Genomic DNA, 24,490 nt, shown 5'->3' on the forward strand with positions numbered 1-24,490 from the left:
TCAGATGGAAGATGGTGACAAGTGGTGTCCCTCAAGGGCCCGTACTGGGACAAGTGCTGTTTATTATCTTCATTAATAATATTGACAGCAGGATTTAATGCACCTTCAGCAAGTTTGCTGACAATATCAAGCCAGGTGGTGAGGTTAATGTGCCAAGGGGAAGTGATGCCTTCCAGAGGGACCTAGACAAGCTGGAGAAGTGGGCCCAGGTGAACCTCATGAGGTTCAACAAGGCCAAGTGCAGGGTCCTGCACCTGGGTCAGAAAAATCCTGGTTACCAATACAAGCTAGGAGATGATGTGCTGGAAAGCAGCCCTGAGGAAAAGGACCTGGAGGTACTAGTAGATGAAAAGCTGGACATGAGCCACCAATGTGCATCTGCAGCCCAGAAGGCCAACCGCATCCTGGGCTGCACCAAAAGAAGTGTGGCCAGCAGATTGAGGGAGGTGATTCTGCCCCTCTACTCTGCTCTGGTGAGACCTCACCTGGAATACTGTGTCCAGCTTTGGAGCCCTCAACACAAGAAGGATGTAGACCTGTTGGAACTTGTCCAGAGGATGGCCACAAAGATGATCAGAGGGCTGGAGCACCTCTCCCATGAAGACAGGCTGAGAGCATTGGAGTTGTTCAGCCTGGAGAAGAGAAGGCTCTGAGGGGACCTTATAGCAACCTTCCAGTACCTGAAAGGTGTCTATAAGAAAGCTGGGGAAGAGCTGTTCACAAAGTCGTGCAGCAATAGGACGAGGGGTAATGGTTTTAAACTAGAAAAGCGTAGATTTAGGTTGGATATTAGGAAAACGTTCTTCAACACGAGGGTGATAGATCACTGGAACAGGTTGCCCAGAGCGGTAGTGAATATCTCCCATCCTTGGAGATATTCAAGGTGAGGCTTGATGGGGCTCTGAGCAACCTGATCTAGTAATATTGTCCCTGCTTACTGCAGGGACAGGACTAGATGATCTTTAAAGGTCTCTTCCAACCCAATACATTCTATGATTCTATAAGATACTGCCTGTGCCCTCCTTTCCAGAGGAAGAACTATCTATCTATCTATCTATCTATCTATCTTTTTCTTTGTTTCCATAGTGGTTTTATGTAATAATTTTTAAATCATTGTGTTAGTCCAGAGATTATACGAACAGAAAAGGTCACCAAACTCAAGATTAACTACGTAGGCTAATTGACTAGATAATAATACTTGATCTGCAATAATTTCTGATTTACCATTTGAAGGAGCTTCGGATGTTTCCCAGCCCATAGATTTTACCACAGCTTTCTTCCATCTGGCATAGCGAAATTCGCTTTCTGAAATTGAGAAATCAGCAAACAAAAAAGCTTCTCAATGGATATGAATACAACTACATATGTTAAGAAGCAAACGCTACAGTACCAGCTTTCCACTCTTTTGCATAGTATAGTTTGTCTGCACAGAACAAGTATTATAAAACACTGTTCTGAATAATAATAAAAAAGAAACAAACCAAAATAACCCAAACCCCACAGATACGCACAGTAGGGAGACTTAAACCTTAAAATCAATTTTATGCAAGTTCACCATAAGAAGATTTACAACTAGGACAACAGGAAGCAATTGTTATTCATGAAGAAGCCCTTCAGTGTTGAAAATACTGTCTTGAAGTAGCGATTATAGCAGTAATTATAATCAAATTGGTAGGACAAAATTCTGTACCAAAAATTAAGAAATAATTAAAAATACAAAAATGCATTTTTCTTGTAGATGGATTAATTATGCCAAGTTCATGCTTTCCAACTCTAGAAGCACTTAGGAACTGATAAAAATGTTAGCTAAAAAACAGTGATTAATGTAGGCTTTTTAAAGCCAAAAGAAAACTCTCCAAAAAATAGTGTCTGTCTTTTCTAAACCTGTGAAAACTTACAAATGCACAGGAGCTTTAGGACACATCTTTCTCAGTAAAAGCTTTTCAAGATTTCTTTGATTTTACTTACTATAAACAAAAGCTACTAACTGCAATGCCTACTGGCAATCTTCTCTTAAAAAAAGAGACAGAAAAAAACCCCACCACATTCCCCTGTGGAATTATGCTGGTTTAACAAATTTCCAATCTTAATAGTCAATAAATAGACAAAACTGCAAGTGAAATGCTCTTTTCTCTAAACTAAATGCTACAATGTTGATCTTCAACATTTGTGAGGATATTCATAGATAGCTGGTTTTATAGAATGGTTTCAGATGGAAAAGATTTCAAGATCATTGAGTCCAACCATCGATCCAGCCCTACTAAGTTCACCACTAGACCATGTCCCTAAGCATGACATCTACTCGCCTTTTAAACACCTCCATGGATGGTGACTCTAACACCATCACTACCACATCAACCACTTTATATCAGCATGTTAGACTGCAACAAAGGAAAAACCCAATCTGTTGGATAGAAAATATTAAGCTTGCAAGTTCTGAGATAATATGAAAGGGTTTTACCCTTTGGGTTGATCTGTGGCTCAAATCGTTCACATGTCACTGCTGTCAAATCTCCAGGATTCAAACTCCAAATTTCAACTCCTTCTGCAGCTCCTGCTGCCATAGCAGCTCCTAGAGCTGTTGTTTCAGGCATTGATGGTTTTACTGAAATAAATCACAGAGAAGGTCATGATGATTTTTAATGAAATTCACCTTGCTGACATTGGAACTAAAGATTCATGTGTATATCTAGAATTATATTTATTTTCTATCATTGCTATATGCTTCCTTTAAGTTTACAAACTGCAAACCTTGTTTTATTGTCATTCACATGGTTATGAGCCTAACTTTACCTGCGAGTCATACAAGTTTTTGAAATATCTCAGATCATTACTTCCTTCAAGACTAAAACATGCAATTGCCTATTTTCACACTATATGCAGGGCTGCAGACCTCAGCCATCACTTTCCTCACAGTATTCCTGTTAATAAAATACTATGTTTTTGTCTGCTTCCTCCCTCCTCAAAGCACTGATCACCGACTAATTTATCAGTTTTGTTCCCATGCTCTAGATACTGTGTTATTGAAAGCATTTATATTTGGAAAAGGCATCTTAAAGGAGGTACATCTGTACTTACTTACTAGCTTGCTTGCCTTCCACAGATGCTACAGGAGACCATCCCAAACGTGAGATGTCAATGGTAAATGTGTTCCATTAACTCTAGAACTGCCTGCTTCTCTGCTTCAGGCAGAGGATCCTTTAAAATCTGATTTTATTGATCATATCCTTTTATCTGCTAACTATACATCTGCATAGATAGTATGAGTCTTGTGTATTATGTATTATTAAAGGCAAGCTATAATATCAGTAGAGTTAAAAACTTTCCACTGAAGTGTCTCACATTTATGCATGAGAGACATCACAATGTTTTTCTAAATTATTTTCTAGAAGCTGCATATTAAATAAGTTTATTACATTTATGCAGCAAATTCTCAGTCTTCAGCAGATGAACATGTGTAATATCCTGATGTTAGTGACACACTTTGTCTGTAAGAACGCTAATGTATAGCTTACAGTTCTCACCAACTCGGGCTCTGATACAGGTGTTAAAATACGTCTTCAGAATGATGCACCCTTTTCACTGACATGGAAATGCTCCAGGTTTCAAGTGAGGTCTTTGAAGAGCCTTTTTGTATTGAAACACGACCTTCAAAAGCTAAAGAGCCTTTTACAGCTTCAAAAAGAAAACAGAAGTTGTAATTTCTGTCATCTTACCTACTGGAATACAGAGAATGTCTGATTGGAGTTGCATGAGGAGTTTGTTATTGGTCATTCCTCCGTCTACTTGTAACTGACTTAGTGGTATCCCAGAGTCCTTGTTTATGGCATCTAAAATCTTAAGTAAGAGTAATATATGTTATTATTTAATTGCAGAGAAATTAATGATAACCTCTGAGTGTAAAATACTGATAATTCAGCATTTACTGAAGAGTGTTTAGTACATAATTTCCCTCCCCTATATATATCAAGAGGTCGAAACAGAGGTAGTGACAAGACAGTTTTGTTTAATATATAGCAAATTTATTCTATTTATTACAGAAATCCTAGTGTAGGAGACGTTTCTCCTGTGATGCACTGTACCCAGCCTATGTGCTGCTTATATGGTCTGAGAAGAATTGTGAAGAAAAGCTGATGACAACTACAACATCTATCAAAGCTAATCAAGGAAGAAGTAATAGTAAATGGAGTCCTGAAGCTGACCACAGTTTGTCTAAGTATTTTTCTTAATGTGATGGATTAAAGAATTAAAAAATTAAAATGTTTGAACTGGCAATCTGGAAGACACTTCAGTAGGAACTGCTGAGGGTTGAAATGTGTTGCAAGAGCAGGCTTTTGAAATATTTTCAATTGGCTGTGAAAATGGAGAATTTTACATTTCACAAGATAGACTGCAAAAATAAACTGTATTTTTTTTGTAAAATTATGTTTCCTTCTTTTGGGCACAGTGGATAGCTGACAATAAATCAAAAGTGTTAAAGTGTCTGCATGGGCTAATTAACTAAGAGTGGAGTATTTAATCCACTGATACCAATCAATATGCTTTTTAGACAGTTTCTGGAAATTTAAGATTTGTCTCAAACCTCAGCTACTGGTAACACCATGGCATTATCCTACAAACACCTATTAAATGCAAAATTGTGGATTTTCTAGGGTTTTGTAAAAGCAGTCAATTAAATACCATTTACATTTTTTAAGGTTAGTGCATAATTTTTCTTGGCAAAGTTAGGCATTAACTAGTGCAGAATGTTTTTCTCTTTGTAATTTTTCAATTTGTTTGAATAAAAAATAGGTATCCTTTTCTTACAAAAAGGATCAAAACTACAATACAGTCTGTGCTGTTCTGTAGTTCACAAAGTTATTCAAACCTTGCTGGCAAAAGTCAACATGATTTTTTTTTAAAAAGAACAAAAAATTCTAAGTTTGTAAGGTAGTAAAAGCTATACAGACATGAATTGTCCAGTAGATTCCATCCATTCCCAGAAAGTGAGCAAGGTCATTACCAGAAAATCTTTAAAAAAAACTAAAAGAACTGCCACAGGATAAAAAATGGTTAAAAATTGGAAGGTAAAAGACCAGTTTTCATGGTGGCAGAATGTGTCCATGGGCCTGCACTGTTCAACACATTAGAAATAACCTGGAAAAGAGGATTCATAGCACAGCAGCAAAGTTTGCTGGCAGTATTAAGCTAATACTGCTCCTCACAATTTATTTCCTTCCCGTGTACCATTTTACATTCATCTATGCTGATTTCACCTGTCTTTTTTACTATTTGGAACTTCAGCAGTGCATCATAATCTCAGCTTTACAGACAATTGTGGGAGGCTCTGACTTTGTTTACCCATCTGGAAGATCACGTTGGATCATACTATGCACTCAGTAGAGATTAAAAAAAATGAAAAGAAAGCTAGAAATCAGGAAGGGATGAAGGAGCAAAACAAATCAAGATCACACTGCTCCTATGTCTATTGTACTGAGGTTGCACGAAGAGCAAGGTATCCAGGTGTGCAAGTTTTGTACAATAACAGCATTGTACAGCTCTTAGAACTGAAAAATTGCTTCTCTTTCCATAATGTCTTCTGGAAGAAAAAATATAGCAAGTGTCATCTGTCTGCACAAAGAAGAATGTTTTTGGGTAATAAAGAACAGAGACTCGGAAGGATTGGACAGCACAATAAAACAAGCAAAATCTCCAATGAACATGAAATTTGAGTGTTTTCCAGAAAGGTACAAAAGTGAGTACTAAAACAAAAGAACTTTGTTTCTGACAAGACAGAACTAAAACTGTGTCTTTGTAAAATGTACATATATTTTATCTGAGTCATTAGGACTTAATCTGTTTATCTAAGTGTGTCCAGAGACCTAATCAGGCACTCCTATCTCTGTAATAACAGTGCATTGACTAAAGTATGAGGAAGTATTAGATCTGTTCAAACAGTTAACTTAACCCGCACACAGTTTGAGAGCATTATTCCCCATTCTCCATACCCAGCCACATGCCCTGTCTCTCGTTCTGACATTTGCTATACGCCTCTGTGAGGCAGCTGAGGTCATTAATCCAGCCAAAAAATAGCCCAGCAAAAAGAGGGATAATTTTCTGCTGGAAAGTTCATTGAGTCGTCACATGAGGGGGAATGGATGGGAGGAGGAACAAGGAAAGAGAGGAGCTGACAAAAAATTAGACTATCAGTTCAGTTTTCTGTAACTTTACTCTGACTTCTAGTACCAGAATTAGAGATAATGCTACTTCCAAGCTTTTTTATGACTTTCTGAAGGCTCAGAGGCTGTTAGCACAGCTTCAAAAGCAGACACGTGGGTGAAATCTCTAGCTGTCTATTTCCACATGAGTACTTCTTACTGGATTTTATGTCACTACAGATACAGCAAGCTGTTTTCCTCCTCTCAAACAGTTTTAGCTGGGTGTTATTTTAAAACTTAACATGTTTAAATAACAGCAGTTTAAAAACATGCAATCAAATTAAGGTTTGACTGGTACCCTTTAGGGTTTAGGGATTGCATTTTCTCCTGTATTTGTATAGAACACAGGAAATGTAAATTTATATTTGATGGTGATATAAAGATTCTAATATCCCGAACACACGGATGTCAATTCCTTTGATTTGGTTGGAGGACTCATTACTCCTGTGAGAATTTAAGTTTGCTGTTACAGAATGCTGGCTAAGGTGATACAACATATAATGGGCTGGAAGTGAATCCAGATTTCTCTTGACGTGTTTGCTGCTGTCTTGCTTTAACTAATTTTTGTTCTTGTGTACCAAAAGCCACATAAGCCATCCATATCACTGCAGACAATATAAAATGTAGTCTCCTATGTTGTAGAACTAATGCAACTTTTTAGTTATGGCACTGGCCTTGTCATTTTAATGTTTCTATGCTCTGCCTCTCCAAAGTACTCACAAAACAGGTTCACCTTATTATAAGTGCTGATAAAAAGCAGGATTGCCACCAAAGAATAAAGTACCACCCAACTAGATCATTGTAGCTATGTACACATGAACAGCTTTTCAACATTAGGACCAACTAAAGAAAAGACTGGCATCCAAGTACAATATAAAGCATATGATTAATCTTCATTAAATCTTTCCAATCTTCTCTATTCCTGAAGAGCTACAGTTCCTGTAATCATACTAATGTACAATGAATTTAGGACGCAATTTGCCTTTACCTCTCGTGTTTGAAAGCAGACCGCTTCTAATGCAGCAAAGGCGATGTGGTTTTTATTTGTAAACTGAGTAAGGCCACAGATAATACTGTTGAAGAGAAAAAAAAACCCAAACAAACCGTTACAACATACTTCTTTACAAGATATACACCATTACTTCAGACCTAAGCCTTCTAATTCAAATCTCATTCAGTTCCATTGTATAAGGACTGCTTTTTAATATTAAAAAGCTTGTTTCTCTTTAATCTAAACTCTCTCATCCCTGTTTTCCTGAAAAATAGGCTTTCAGAGTCCAATCAATACAATTGCCATAAATTAAAATTTTAGTCTCAGTCTGCATGCAAATGAGATGGAACCCCAACCCCACCCCTCCCCCTAGATACTAGACTTCCTTTAAGTAAAATAAAACATATGATCAAGGCTCATCTTTCTTTAAAAAATACTGTCACCAATCACTAAAATCTTAATAAATTCTCTAGTGCTTTCAGTTTTAAGAAAAAGCTCAGCTGGCTTAGTGCTGTGCTTTAAATGCTTCAAATTGTTTTCAGATTGTTATGTTCTGATCATTAGTTGCTTCTGCACCTTCAAAGAGACTTTTGGATATTGGAATTATGCCACATCTAACCACGAGTAAGCTGAATTCTGTCAATGTATGCTGAACTGCAGAGCAAATATTCATCCTTTTATTCTATTTCAGCATCTGAGGAATAGCATACTACACAGAAATGCTGCTGTATTTGGTGCATGTAAGTTCAAAGATATTAAAGAACATTTTTACAGCTTTTAACAGTTAAAAAGTTAAGTACTGTGATCTGCAAAAACATCCAACTCAAAGACTTTTTTTCTTCCTTATGCACAAATAGCATCTAAATTCTGAAGATGCAACTACTTGAAACCTTGCGAACTAGATATTCTTTAAGAATTCTTCTTTCACTTTAGTAAAGTTATATCTAAATTTGTTCTGCTTCTCTGACTCCCATGAAGTGTTGTGATTCCAGCACCAGTAGGCAAGCTCGCAATCGCAGAAAAGACGAATAGAACTGGTAGTTCTAACTAGTACCAGCTAGTTAAGTCTTAACAACTAGGAAAGGGACTGGAAGGAAAGGAGAAGTGATCAATAGACTGGAAAGAAAGCTGGACATAAGGGGAAGGGGAGGGAGGAGAAGTGTGGAGGAAATTAAGTAGCCTGTACCATTTGAGACAGAGAATGCAGCAGTAATGGGAAACTGAGCTCAGAAAAACAGCACTAAATGCTTCATTTTCTACTTTTGTTGTCTGACAGCTCACAGGTATGAAGACTTCCTCTTTCTCTTTAGTGAGATGAAAATCCTTTCTGAGCCAGAAATGCATGAAGAAAAAAGCTCACCCCACTACTGGCAAGAATGATAGAACTATCTTGTACTTGTCCTCCAAATTGCACAACCCAGCCCATGTTATCTCTGCTCCCTGCCTCCTTTTTTTTGGAAGATGGAGGGAGAGAAGGGTGAGTAGCTGAGCTAGCGAATCCTTCTTTTTCTCCCAGTATCAATTGCTATTTCAAACAGATTAAATACAAAAGATAAACACAGTAGTTACTTGAACATACCATGGAGAATGATTTATCCAGACACATCAAAGGAACAAAAAGAACAATTTCACATACCTGGAAGAACTAGTGATAGTATTTGTAATATCATTTAGTCAGATCCTTACCCCCTTGCACTGGGTTCCCAGTATGGTGCATATAGTCCTGAAAATGCTGGCACAAAGTAGCAGCCATGAGAAGATCCTGCTTCCGCGGCCAGTTTTTCTAATGCACACACAATGACAATCTTCATTTAGCTTTTCACAACTATATCAACACTTAAATATGACACTTAAAACTGTTATTGTTTAAATAGGGGAAATATTCAAAACATGTTAGGTAGCTAAAAAAATAATCAAGCCACACATACAATTAGAAAATACAACTAATTCTGGCACTCTGCTCCTCATTAACCAGTTGTCCTTTTAAAACTGTATGAATGGCAGATGGGCATAGGGCATTGTGGGAAATGTAAAATGTAAAATCAAAACCAAAACCCAAAATTATGTATTCAATGTTCTGACCTAGATTCTGTGAGGTTTTCAAAGGGTATGCTGTGGGTAAAGAATGCAGCCTTCAAAGCAGTCCAAAAGGTCACATTTTACTTGCATTTAAGTCGAGGCAAGCAAGTGAAACTGGATCAAGACCAAAGGGAGTTAAGAACTAAATTCTCATTAATTTCAAATGGATTTCGAGTTTTAAATTCTCAGCTTACGTATATAATCACAAGGCCAGCTACAAGGAAATCTGGTTTCTTAATATCTAGGTAATAACTTTGGATATCCGAACACTCCACTATTAAAATGTTTTAAATTTAAAAATGATATTAAAACAACTAAAACTGCCAAGAAAGTAATGCTAATGTGTAGCTCCTTCCTGTAACAAGACAGGAAAGCAATTTTTTCTGCTTTTGTAAATTTTTCTATTGGCATGGATCAGAGGAGCATAGCAATAGAGAGGCAGGAAAACTTTTGCAAAAAGTGTTTTTGAAACAGTTCTTTCATACAGACTTCACTTAAAAAAGGAGTGAAGGTAGAAAAACAAAGGAAGGACATGTTCAAGGAAACAGAAAGAGATTATGAAGTCTCACATGACTTTAATGACACTGGCAAGATTAAAGTTCTTGAAACTCAAACCTTCCAAAGGTCTAATCAAACTTGTGAAGCCAACAGGTACTGTGGTGCTTCAACAGCTGGCTAATTCATGTGACAGTAGTTTATATTCTTCTGTATGATCTGCAAAGCTTTCTTACAGAAAAACAGACTTGCATTTTAAGTTTTTGCATAGTCTTTGAAGTTTAAAATAAAATTTGAATTCTAATTTTTTCTACCTTTGAATAAGATTTAAAATTATTAAAAATATGCAATGAATTCTTTTTTCATCCTAAATCTCATTAAATCACTTTCAACCTGTTACACTTGCCTGCGTCCAACATTCTCTCCTTTTTCAAAGTTTGATACATTCCTAGTTTCTATGTCACACAGCAGCTTGTTTCAGTTCAGCTCAAGCAGAAAACACCAGCTACCCAATTGCTAAAGGATTACTGTATTCTTAGCCAAAACAGATTACTCTCCACAACTCATTTAAGAAGCAGTCTTGCAAACTGAGGTCCATAACTCAATGGATATGAAGCCATCTATATAAATTGTTGCGTATGTCTGGCCTCAGGTTCTCATGTTTATGATAGGAATGAACATACATGTTTAGGATCAAATATGCTCCAGGTTCTGCAATAGAGACTTAAATACTCCTGGCTCTAAAAAATTCAATATTGTATGAAACAAGGAAATATACTCTCAGTATAGTATCTTCCTGAATATCTGCTTGCTAGGGAAACTACTAAAAGAACAGATTGCAACAGAACAAAGCTGACAAAGTGTTTCAAAGATGGAATTTTTATGCTGTATGAAATACATAATGAACAGTGATTTCAGGGATGCGAAACAAATTGTTCAAACATAGCAAAATATATGCATCTTCCAGGTTTTCTTTACTTGAGTATTTTGAGCTTTCATTCAACAGTAGGGACATCAATACACTGGAAAAGAAAACTCAAAAAACTGAACAGCTTCAAATTGTGAATACTCACCAATTTCCGGTGAAGAGTCAAGAATACCTAGATTGTCCCTCAGCCAACGAACAACAGCACCAGCTATTGCAACAGATCCCTGAAGGAAAGAAAATAACCCCAGCATTAGGAGACAACCACTGGCAGCTTCATGTTCCTTTTTACAAGAGTGGACAGAAGGGTTTGCTGCGGCCTCCAATTGCAGGCTGACAGTCACAACTTAAAGCACTCCCACGACTGCTCACAACCGAACCACAAATTTCTTAGAAGCAGGAGACTGGCAAGTGAAAATGGTAGCCTGTTACATAGGCTCCATGTAGAAATGGTGTATATTGCTTTTCTTTTTTCCATGGAGGGGTTTGCCATGAAGTTGCCTAAGCAGTCTTCTTGTCTCTTTAATTTAGGTCTTCTCCTGAATGTACAGTCATGAGGTCCAGTAGCCTCAGCCTTCTTTTTCTGGCAAATTAAGATTTTTGTGCTTTGATTTAAAAAAACCAAGACTGATTATGTCCAGAGTCTAAATACAAATGCCCAGACAGAAAAAAAATTTGTATTTGCCAGTAAAATTCCTCTGTTGCCTCAGCAAACAGTCCTGAATAGCTCCATCATATGATGGCATGGCTCCCATTTCACTCCAAAGTCCAAATGGATTTCTCTTCAAGACAGTCTCAAGTTTATTAGACTAAGCTTCAAGTAAAATGGGAGCAGCATTATATTTTCATTCAAAGCCACTGCTGGAAGGTCCAGGGGTGTTTCCTAACCAGGTAGCTATTACAGTTACAAGATATGGGTTTGATTGAAAGAAAAGACTGAATCCACATTTCTTGCCTCTCTGGAAAGTGTCTCAACCAGCAGATTGGAGATGGTTCTAGCATAGATATAGGAAAAAGAACACTCAATATTTTCTGTTGAAGCCATTTCTTCAGACAGTATCATTAAAGACTTGGAGATGAGCAAGAAGCAAAGCACAAATGCATGTGTTTCAGCATGCAGAAATACAAATCACTCTCCAAACAGTTTCAGTTCTTGCTTTAAAAACATGAGTTAAAAAGAAAACAAACCTCTCACACACCTGCACAAAACAAAATCTTCAAAGTCTGCCAGAACATGGCAAATGCAAGATCAACTATCCTTAGGGAAGGAAAAGGAAATGAATACAGCTTCCCACATCCTAGTAAATTACTCTAAGCCACAAACTATTCTCCCAGCAAAGAAAATCCTGCGTGTTGTCTTTGTTTCACGTGGAAAGCATAGGCTCTCCACAAAAGCTCAATGGCAGCAAAAAATTCAGTATGTATGTTTTGAGAATAACTATTAGATCAAGCCCACTAAGCAACACAGATGGAAAAATAATCATTCTGTTGATCCCAGTGAAGCTTTGATGCCAAATAGGTGCTCAGCTGATCTATGCTTCAGAAGCAGAGCTTTAGAACAGTGAACCCTGAAGTTACAGTAAAAGTCCAATTTTCTACAGAATTTGGATGCCCTCAGTGTAGTGTGGAGAACTGAGGAGCTAAATTCTGGAAGTAGGCACCTAAGTCTTAGTGGGTTGAAAAAGATCAATTGTTAGAGGATTCTTGTGCCAGAAATTTGATTCAGATTTTTAAAGTTAGAAGGAAAGTCCATTAGAATGAAATAAAACCCAAAGACATTTAGTCATGCCTTTTATTATGAGAGGATAACTGAAACACTAGTATTTTTCCCTCTCTTTTTAAACCCAATTTTAGTATATTTTTAAAATTTACTTATAACATTAAAGATTTGAAAGACTGTGCAACAGAAAAATGTTTTAGCCATCAAGCCCTGAAAATATAAATGTTACATTGTAGAAATATTTGTATTAGATTACATGACATAGATTGGAGATAGGGATAACCAAAACCACACACAAGCCTTGAGGCACACAGGCTATAACACAAAGCTGTTGCTGATTTCCACACATCTGAAGATAACATAGGGATACCACAAATCAGAAGTAAACAAGAACATGTATCACTAAAAGACAAAAAAAATTACTGGACTTACCTCTAAAGCATAACATACAGGTTTGCCTTTGCCCAGTTTGTAAGCTATTGTGGTTAGAAGACCATGCTCAGAAAACACAGCCTAAATGGGGAAAGGGGAAAGAAAAGGCAAAGCATGAAAAGAGGCAAAAAATATTTAAATAAAAATATCCAAGTGATAATAAACAAGAAACATTTTTCCATTGGAAAAAAAAATAAGTACAGAAAGTTTAAACAGTCAATTATTAGTCACTCTAAGAGAGAACCCTCAGATTGCTGATGCTGTGATGTTTCCACAAGCTGCCTCAGATCTTTCCAGCCTCCTTATAGCAAAGGACTGGAGGTCTTTAGAAGGAGATGTGAATGAGAAGGAAGCCAAAGCTTTGCATTATTTATTCAACTACAACTACAAAGAAACAATGGGAGAAAACAAAGAGAAGAAATAAAATAGCCAAGACAAGGACAAAAGCATGTGGTTAAGTAACATAACATTCAGCACTTCTTGGTGAGGTTAAGAAACATACACAAGGAAAGAGCAAGAAACTTGCTATGAAAAGCTCTTTTTGGAAACTTAAGGAGCTAGGAAATGGAGCCTAACTGAAACACTTTGAACAAATTACTACTTTCTATTTTTTCAGATTTCAGTATGCACTTTGCCTTGTCTCTAGCAATATGATTGTTGCTAATAATTCAAGAAAGGCTAATATATAGTGGTACTCAGAAACTTAAACAAAGATTGTAAAAAAAAAGTTAACAACTGAAAAATGCAACTGACCTTCGGACCTGTATTGAACAGCAAGAAACATCCTGTTCCATACCTAGTGTGAAAGCAAAGGAAAGTTAAAACCAGGATGTTTAAAGGATAACCTGTTACTGCAATTCACGAATCCATGACTCTCCTGTGGAAAATAAAGACACCAATTTTGCCCCTTGAAGGTTATTTTACCATTAACTGGTGACAAAACCATCCTCAAAGAGTTGATTTAAATGCAGCCTGCAGTTGCATTTAAACTGCAATTTAAGCTGCAACATCTCTCTCTGGCTATGTCTTGTATAATACCTGATCAAGGAGCAGATACAGCTGAAAACGAAGTGTAAATTCCTCTTTGTTGGTAGTGTTTACCTACTTCACTTTAAGCTGATTATGAAAGCTACTTTATAAAATAAATATTTCACAATATAAAGCTCAAACTTCTAAGAAACTTTGTTCCTTTCACAAAGAAGAGGGTTTTCTTTAAACATATTCAGCATGATTTTCATTTGGAGACCACATCTCATATATGTATGCATACACACATAAAAAGATACAGTTTAATAAAAGGAGTACAAAATACTTATCATCCATCCTAACCTATTCTAAGAAATTATGAGTTTCCTACCTTTTTAATAACATGAAAAATAATAGCTTAAAATAGTACCGAGAAGATTTTCAGTTATATTTGGAGAGAAAAAGGGTAAAGCAATAACACAAACAGGTTAAAAAGATCTCACTTTTACCTGATAGTTTAGCAGGATGTTTTTCAAAAGGTCTCTTGTGTCATAAAAGTAGTTCTCATAAAAATACTTTCTGACACTATTACTTAGAACCATGTTTGTTTTACTAAAATACAAGGCCGCTAACCATTAGATTTGTGTATAAATATAAAAGATAAAGTGAAGGTTAATTAGCAACAAGTATAGATTAATGTGTTATTAAATCTGTGAAAGTCCAGTACTGTGTATGTACCTACATGCTCAGTTAAGCACATGGTTCTAAGTGGAACAGTAAATCATTCAAGCAGAGAGCTTTTCCTCAAATGAATGTTTGATTATACCAGTTGCCTGATTTAACTCATCAGCTCTTTTAAACATGAAACACTAAGAGGCTGAGAAATAGAAAAAAAACCCCAAATGTAAAATTCTCCTCACTGAGCTAGACACAGAAGCAAAACTAAACACTCCAACTGCAATGAACCTTTCTCATGTAGCAATGCTGTGCATTTTTTGTCATTCAGGTCTCTACAATCTAACTCATGTGGCCTGTATTTGTTTAATTTTAGGTCACAATTTAAATGATACTGCAATTGTTTTAATCTGTGTTTTGGGAAATTTTGAAATAAAAACCTTCTGAAACACAGAGATATTTCCTCACAATGACTTTGTCCCAAAGTATACCTCACAAATCGTTTAACTTCAGTATCATCACTATTTGATGTAAAAGTCAGGACAGCGTTTACTTTGTCAGTCAACACAGTCAAAAGGCAGAGCTGTAGTTATGCAGTAATTACAAAAGCACTCAGCAGTTAGCTTGAAAGAGAATATAATACTAAAGTCAAAACAGAACAGTGATGTACTGCTTATCTTACAACTTTCACAGTAACTTACGTATTTTTTGCCTGTCCGTCTTGGAAACACATTTGCCCAACAAGAGCAGCAGACTGGTCACCCAAGCACTGAAAAGAGATATTATTTCTTAGCCAATGTCTGCATATGAACCACATGCATAAAAAAGGAACATGAGCAGATATATTTAACTATAACTCTAATCTATTAGAAGCACACAGGCAGTTGAAATTGAGGAAAATTCTATAGAGATAACTTGTGCTTTTTACTGCTCTTTCCTTTGTAAAAACAGCAAATGAAATTATGAACAATTTAAAGAAATAAAAATTAAAATTTAGTATCTGTATGCATGTTGTGTTAGAAAAAGTGGAGAATCTGTCCAGCATTTCTGGATTATATATACATGCTGAACTCCTTTTATATATAAAGCAGAGCTTGCTTCCATTTTGTAACACTACTCATTTTACTTAGTGATCCTAAGTTTCCCACGGCACTACACATAGACGTTAAAGCTGTCAGCTGTATTTCCACAGCCAGACCTTAACTTAATATGAAGAAGACAGTCAATTACTAATTCAACTTCAAAAGTTTACTTCATGTTTAACATGAAGTGAAAAGCCATCAGATTAATTTGTAGCAAGATTCACCCATCTTACAACTTTTTCCAGTGAAGATGTGTTCATGAAGTATTAGGTTCTTATGCCAGAATCTGAGTTGAAGTAGCACTTACCCCAGAAATTGGTACACCTGTCAAAGCTCCAGATTTCTGATTCACAAAAAGAGAAAGGAAAGTTCCACATTAGCTTTCCATGACTACAGTTTAAGGCAATGAAAAAGAAGCTAAACTTGCAATGCTCAAAGGAAAATAAAGGTCACGTAAGCAACATGGTTCAGTTCAGGTGTACATTGGACTTCAGCTTAATGCAGCTCCTAAAACACTAAAAAATAGAGAGCAGGAAATTTACAGATATACTTTATGTCACCTCAGCAGTTTTTAACATACATTTTATTGAAATCATAGTGTGGAAAAAATCAAGTTCAGTGTAACCGGTGCAGCCAGTGTCAAGTGTAAAATGCAAAAGTGCAAAAATGGTAAAGTGACTAGGAAAAAAACTTGATTGTGATGACACATTAAGCAAAGATAGATGCCTCATTTTAAGATACAGCACTTTAAGTCTCAAACAGTATTTCGTCCAAACACTACCAAATAGTTTTTCAGTTGCATTCTTGCAACAGATATTATAAGAAATTTTTATCTTGACAATTTTTACTTCTTTCTTTAAATTGCTATTGTGCAATTGCGAAAATGCATTTTCAGTGAAGTCATGCAAGTGCATTTCCAATCTGAACTTTTTTTTCCTTAATTCTCATTTTCATTAACTGGATATAAAGTAATTGAGTTTATAAATGCACTAAAAATACCCTGTATGAATCTGGTGTTTCACTATAATAGACTTAGTATTTGTAGACAGAATGGCTCACTTTTCTTATTTATAAAATGAGAGAGACAACATTTATTAGCCAGTAGCTGTATTTTTTACTTCACTATAAAAAAGAAATATTCAACAACCTGCAAATGAAGGCAAACACATACATCAAGACTACATTTTTGAAACAACTTTGGCATGAACCCTGATTGTAATATCTCAAATTTGGAAACAGCCACCAAATTTATTGGTTTAGAAAGTATGTTTTTACTAATCCTTAAGACAATGGAAATGCACAGTGTCTGAACAGAATGGATAAGATAAAGGTGGTCAGCCTAATGGAAGCCTCTACTCACCAGGCTAGGACAGATTTTCTACAGTCAGCGAAAGGAAGAAAAAGGAAAAAAAAGGAAGGAAAGGAGAAAAGAAACAAAAGTTCACATTTAAGTGACCGGCTATTCTGTTTCAGTTGCTAGGTAGTATCTTTTTCCATTTACCTCACTCATTCAGCTTAATACAACTCACTCTCCTCTGACCTTCACATTAATAAAAGTCAGCAATGACTTCTAGTGGTATCTCCATCACAGATTAGCAAAAATACTTACATTTCAAGCAAGTTAGTGTTATATTTTAAATAAAAATCTCAAAACTTGTCTTAATTACAAAATGTATGTTCTTAGTAAACAATAGGGCAAACTATTAGGAAAAAATATGCAAAATCACAACATTCAGTTTATCTGATTCTGAAGCATTTAAACATTAAATTAGATGTCACTGTATCAGAAGAGTTGGTGTTTTCCAGGTAAACTTGAAACCTCAGCCCCACGACAACAATTAATGATTTACTCCTAAGTAATATTCACAGCTGCACTGGAGGCAGTGTGAATAAAAAGACATATTCCAAAATATTTTTTTACTCTATGCTATGTAAATAAACACAGTAAGAGGAGTTTATTTTTCAAAAAGAAAGCAATTCAAGGTGTCACTTTTGATTTTCCAGTTCAGAGAAACTGACTAATCTCGCCTTCAGTTATGTGGAAATAAGACATTACACATCTCATCCAGTCTTCTTAGATAATGAAGACTTCCATAGCAACTTTAATCTCTTCTTTTCAATCGTATGAGAAGTAAAAATACTGTGCTCTAGTAACAACAATCTCATTCTTTCAGTCTCCTGATTATACATCCAATTCCGATGGGCAGTTTCTAAATCAACAAGCAATTGTAACAAAAAAATCAAACTTTTATCCTTATCAAAAACCACTCCCACCTTGTTTTGTCTATTTGACACTTAAAAGAGAAAACAACAGATAATCGACTTCATGTAATATTACACAACAGTAGATGATGACATACTAATCATAAATCAAACAATGCTGATCTAGAAAAAGTTATTAATCTATCAAAATTCTGTCAAATCTATATTGATATACTTATATTTTTACAAGATTAACTTCACATGCACTCAAGAAAACATACCACGAGGCCATAAATCTCTGAGGAGCTTCGTACTTTTGGAAGTATTTCCATAGGAATATCAAAGAACCTGAAGACGATACAAAATAATTTGTATATATGGCCAGTGATAATTCAGAAAGCCTTTTTCATTTATTTTCTTAAATAAGTTTAAGTTGTAAAGAAAAAAATAGAAAAGGAACTTTAATTTCTATGATCGCTATGTATTTTTCCACTTGTTATAGTATGTGACATGGATTTACAGAGTAAAACAGTATATATTTGAATATTTTGAAGACATATTCAACTCTTACATGGGAGCTCATTCTTCTTCCAACAATATCTTCATAATATTATTAATAAATTTAAATTTTAAATAGTGACACTATCATTGTAACTGCCTTACAAATTTGACTAAGGAATAAAGAAACTATTCAATGTCATTGTTTTCACAAACTAGTCTTACACCTACAGAAAAAAAGTCAAGGGTCTGTTACTTTTAATTAATACACAGAGTTGTAATTTGGGTATCTGGAAAACAATGAATCTTAATTATTAATGTTAACAGTAAATACAACAGTAACTGCTGATTGTAGTCTAGATAAGAGAATCTTTCTATTAAATTAGTTTCTTTACACATCACTTACAGAATATATTTAAATAAAAGTGTTACTAAAAAACTGCACTCACTGGCAGAGCTCAGGATCCCATTCCAAGGAATTAATATTGAACAACATTGTTCTACTGGCATTTGTTACATCTGTACAGTGAACACCTCCATTCTTTCCACCTGTCAAACTCTGTAAAAAAAATATCAACAGTATTTGCCAAAAAAGATACAGGTTTACTTAAACAAATTAGAAAAATAAAATCTACATTCACAAAGCTTTCAGCTTGGGACTGGGAACTCTGGCATTTCTGCAACAGCTATAGAGGCAGATCTGATATCGTAGAACAAAGGAATGAGAGAGGCAATAAGGGTACAGCAGTACCTCCAGGATTCTTATATTGCAAAGGTGGCAAAGTCCAAGATTTTTCCAGAAGCATGAGCAAAATTTTATAGCAACCTATAAATAGTAAACTACATATAAGCATCTATAAATAAAATTACAGCGATACAGGAACAGTAAAAGTTCATTTTGTAAGGAACTTAAATGGAATTTCTTTAGTGGCTTGTATTGACATCGCCATGCAATCAGTGGGCATCATGTACCACAGTATTTTGCATTAAAATTTGCATCATATGGAAATTAATTTTTAAGAGAGTGATATAAAACTCACAAATACATACCCATATAAGCCATGAATCAATAGTTCCAAACATAGCTCTTCCATCATGAACTGCTTTCCTAATCTCTTCCACATTATCCAAAAGCCATCGAAGTTTCACTGCACTAAAATAAGTGCTAAGTGGAAGACCAGTCTTTAGCTGGAAGATAATAAAAAACCCAATCAGTTACACACCACGTAAGTGTCTTTTCCATGAATACTGTACATAAAATAAATGGTGATAGTAGGTGAAAAAAACCAAAGACATAAAGCTCAGAGAAATTACAGTTTATTATTTAAATAAGTACTATGCATACAATACACAAGTCTGAAAATATCAAAACCAAATGACCAGTGCATTAATGGACAAAAATCAAAGTTGACCTACATGCAGTTCAAAGACCATTTTATGTGGAAATAGATGTTTGCAGAAGTCTTATCTAGGGTATCTCCATATGACTAGACAATATTTTGTCATTTTTGCAAAGACAACAAAAATGAGCAGTACAACACAGGAAAGACCAAATTTATATTCTACTAGAACTTTAAAATCAAGTAAGTTTAAATGCTTTGTGACATCCATTTCCTGGCTATAGGAAAATACATAACATATAAAATGTATAATATTTATACAATCAATCAAGGAAAATATAAGTCAAAGAACTATGACTTTTTTTTTAAAGCATTTTTTTCCCAAATTGTTATATATATATATGCACTCATATAAAAAAAAGAATTAATTTGATCTTTATAAAATATCTTCCCAGTTCTCAGGTTGGTGGCAATTAATTTCAATAGGCAGAAGATGAGAAAGGATAATATATTTCACGTCAATGAATTACTTTCCAAACAGTTTATTTCTACTTGCTCTCAATTTTTGTGTGTGATGTTTACTTATCATTGGATAGGTAGCACATGATTAAGTCTCACTAATGATTACACATTTAACTTCTCTAGTGAGACATGTAAGGATTGTTAACCAGTTATTTTGAGGAAAATAACCATTTGTCAGTCTCAGATCTGTAGTACAGTATTATGCACATTTTTTATTATATGACAAGGTAAAGAAGGGACTAGAAGCTATAAGTGACTTACTTTGTTTTGGGGAATTTTAAGCACACATCTCCAAACAATTATATACTGTAGCAATAAGAGTGCAGCTACTATTTAAATGATCCGGAATATCTCTTACCTTAAAAATGGCTTTGTTTTGTCCTGGAATTTTTTCAAGAAGCCGTTCAACTGTTGACTGGGTTCTCAGATCAAGCCACACTAAAAACACAAATAAAATTAACCTATCAACTGATTTAATACATGAAAAGTGGTATATACAAGCTTATTCTACAAAACTAGAGCTCCTGCCAGTAAATTCCTATGTTTCGCTTTTCATGTAGTTGAAAGAATATTGTATTGCCATTGTATTTTTAATGTACTGTTGCAAAAATTAAAAATAGCTGAAGTCATTTGATTTAGAAGGACAAATGGTTTGAGAAATCAAACAAGATTTTCCACATAATAGGATATATACTTTCCTCTACCAGAGCATAAGCAAATGACTAATACTACTTTGTTTACAGCAGATGACTGTCATTAAACTAGGAGGTTAAAACAAATAGCAGGTTGATTATTTACTAATCCTATGAAAACTTTGAACTAAGGTGCTATGTCAGAGTTATCAAGGTACAGCTGAACTTAAGATAATGCTGTAAACAACTTATATTTTAATACAGAAGAGTTTTGGTTTCTCAGTGCCACTATGTCAAACTAAATCTGGCACTTGACATGGCCTAAAACAGCAAATCTAGACAATCACCATTTCTCAGCTGAAATAATCTGAAAAGCCAAGATAATTTAAAATAAAACTCCAAATCAATAACTATTAATTAAACCTACTTAACACATTTTTCCTTTGAAGTTAAATCAAAAGCATACTGAAAATTTTGTAAGCTACTTCATTTAGAAGGAAGTGATTGAGCATAAGTCAGAGCTTCATTACATGGCAGGGATGTACAAAATCCCTCATGAATCCTGTTTTTTGTTAAAAGCCCATAAAGCAATTTAGTATCTATTAAGTAATAATTTTAACACAATAGGCTTTTTTTTGATTGCACTGCCATATACAAGCACACAGTTTATGACACAGATATCAAAAAAATCAAAGAACTAGTAGGCCAGGCCACAATGAGATCTGCACAGGAAACTAGGAAAGCATTTTCCTACAACACTGTCATTTAAACATATTACATATTCAGAAAATATGGTAGTTACCAATAGCATTATAAAGAGGTTCTCCAGTTGTCTTGTCCCAAACCACTGTTGTTTCTCTCTGATTGCTGACTCCAATGGCTTCAGGACAAAACAGAAATAAGTATCCTTTTCAGAAGGTTTTTTTTTAACACTTTTTGGGGGGTGAAGGAGGGAAGGGAGAAGTGAAGAGTGGGAAGGAACAGGTAAGGAGAAGAGGAAAGTAAGTGGGAAATAAAAAGTTTCTAACTTTTTCATGTTATAATCTAGAAATACTACTTCTAAAAACTCATCATTCAACTTTTGCTGCTTAACCTATGTGTTCTAAATCTCTCATTTTTGTCGCAAACAGACAGCAACAACACTGACAGGGAAAATAGCTTTTCCCAGTAAGTCCTAATTTAAATTTCGGAACTTCTTCATTCATCACTTATGTCTCTGACTTTGCAAAATGAGGTTAAGACTACTTTATAGATTTTGCATTACTAATATACACGCTGAACTTATTTTCTCATTATCCCTCCCAGACTTCTCTCAATTCCAATTTAACATTTTCTTTGAGGCCAACACCTGTTGGCACCTTTCTGCTTACTGACTTAAAATCTTGAGAATCTGACTTGCTCAACTGTGAGTATGTTAAAGACCTCAGTTACCCTTCAGTACTAGGAATACCTTTTATGTTAGTGATGTCTATGTTCAGTTGTTGCAGTTTCTCACAGGTCCTTTCCACACACTCATGGACAGAATTTAATATTTCCTTTGGATCTTGTTCCACCCATCTTTAACAAACAGTAAACATCAGTTAATATAAAGAAAAGAAATACATTTAGGGAAAAAAAGAAATTCCAGTCTGAAAAACCAGCTGAGCTTTTTGACATAATCATAACTAGAAAGTATGTTTTACATATCTAGAAAAAGTGTAATGAATTTCAAATGCTTTTTAAACAGTAAGCTGTATTTTCACAACAAAACCATCTACAGAAAACAAAGAATTTTGTTTGGTTTTATTCTCTACAGAGTACTTTGGCAGCAAATGTTAGGTCAGTTAAGAACAAACAAAAAAACCACCTCAGAGAACAAACTAAGCAATTCCTACAGACTAAACTGAAGACTACAATTATATTGTAAAAATGACCAGCTTTACCACTTTGAACGAGAGTTTAAGTCTCTTTTCAACTTTAGTTTTAAAGTTTAAATATGTTAATAAGTGGGTAGAGTAAAACAGTAAGTATTTTTAGTTTATGTAACTCAGAGCACATACTGGACACCCAACATGGGTTTTTTTAATGACATTTTTCCTGCACACAGTAGTTTATAGCAGATACTATGTTCTTAATATTTATTAATCAACTTCAGTTTTGATCATTCATAGGTAAAAATACATAATCTCTACCAAAACATATATGAACAAATAAAAAAACCACAGAAAATTCATACCCTTCTTTAGGGAATATTTGCTGTATCTCCACTTGATGGTGACTCAAGAGCTCTGCTGTTTTCGCATTAAAAACCTGCAGATAAATTACACAATAGAATTTTCTATAAACAGAGAAGTTTACTCAACAATAAATTAACATTTATTCTTTTGAACAAATATAGTGCAGTGATAATTGAATATAATTTTCTATCATGAACCGAAATATACATATAACCTGGGTTTAAATTCATTAATTTTTCTAATTAAGAGGAGCACAGAATATTTTGAAAGCTTTGCTGTCAATTATAACTATAATTAAATATTATAACTGCCTAGGCAGAACCTAGTTTGTTTCAAAACAAACTACGAATACAGAGCTCATGAACAATCTGAAAAGAAAAGAACATCACCGCAGCAACACAATACAATGAAAAAGAGAAGAACATGCAGAAAAGTGACTTAGATTTGGATATACTACAATAAAAACAGCAGAGCAGAGAATTATGAGGACTATACTAATGGCTGTTCTTAAGGAATCACAAGTTGGAGGCTCTGCCTTGCAGTAGAAGCTCAGCAAGAATACACAAAAATCTTCATTAACCATCAGTGGCCTGTTTCCAAAAGTAATCTACTGCAGTCAGGCTAAGATGAAACCCAGTAAAACATCCAACTTCATTGCAAAATGAGTAAGCCAGCATAACTGACTGGGCAATGAGGATTCCCCTGTGAGAGTGTCTCTTTCTTACCAGCACCATGCTGAATCTCTTCCTTGAAAAATGTCTGAGAATGTAGAAAGTAAAATCTAACAGCAGAGTCACGTGAACTGCCCAACATGCCTGTAAAACACCATTCTCTCTTCATGGCAATCAAATTTAAAAACCATTCTCGTGCTAAGGGTACAAAATTCAGTTATACATCCATATACTCTCTAGGATACAACTGCATCTTTTCTAGACCTCCCTGGTAATGCTCTCTTCTCATTCTGCAAATTTTAGGAATTTCTCTCAAAGCTTTTAACCCACAAACTCTTGATTTCGTTTAGATAGTACAGTTTTCTCTGAAACTATTAGAACAATTCTGACAAAAAGCGGATGAAGTTCTGATTCTCCAGTTTCTTTGAAACCTTAAAGCGTATCTTTAGAGTGAAACTTTGAAGGTTGGAAAAATTCTAGTTATATATTAGAATCATAGAATAATGCAGGCTGAAAGGGACCTTCAGAGATCTCTAATGCAACCTCCAGCTCAAAGCAGGGTCAGCTATGAGATTAGACCAGGCTGCTCAGGAACTTTTTCTAGGCAGGTTTTGAAAACCTCCAAGGATGGAAATAGCACAGCCCCTTTAGAAAATACTAAAAGCTATTTTTCCTCTCTGCCCCCTAGAAAAGAAGTCTACAAAGGTTATATGTTTGTCCCTTTCTGTTATCAGTTGGAAAGACTACACAGAAAAAGCACCACTGTATTCTTTTTACCATATTTACTTATCTGTGTTTCAATCTACCAGCTCAGACTTGACAAGAAGCTATCTTAATAAAAAGGTGA

At 35.1% G+C, this 24,490-nt stretch overlaps 1 protein-coding gene across 1 annotated transcript; it reads right to left on the bottom strand.

The window, feature by feature from the left end:
• Nucleotides 1-1,198: 1,198 nt before the first annotated feature.
• On the bottom strand, nt 1,199-23,706 carry GK (glycerol kinase; the record flags this gene model as incomplete). The annotated part of the gene is made up of 19 exons (XM_010181504.1): nt 23,698-23,706; nt 22,972-23,045; nt 22,207-22,313; nt 21,559-21,636; nt 20,483-20,562; nt 19,313-19,450; nt 18,712-18,821; nt 18,046-18,112; nt 16,923-16,940; nt 15,870-15,905; nt 15,182-15,249; nt 13,593-13,635; nt 12,840-12,920; nt 10,836-10,914; nt 8,875-8,971; nt 7,186-7,270; nt 3,717-3,837; nt 2,462-2,605; nt 1,199-1,305 (listed from the first exon to the last, which is right to left on the bottom strand). Coding segments are annotated over exons 1-19 (1,542 nt in total), but the record flags the coding sequence as incomplete, so codon positions are not given.
• Nucleotides 23,707-24,490: the final 784 nt, after the last annotated feature.

This window comes from Mesitornis unicolor, unplaced genomic scaffold, assembly GCF_000695765.1.
Source record: "Mesitornis unicolor isolate BGI_N332 unplaced genomic scaffold, ASM69576v1 scaffold25123, whole genome shotgun sequence".
NCBI classification, from domain to species: domain Eukaryota; kingdom Metazoa; phylum Chordata; class Aves; order Mesitornithiformes; family Mesitornithidae; genus Mesitornis; species Mesitornis unicolor.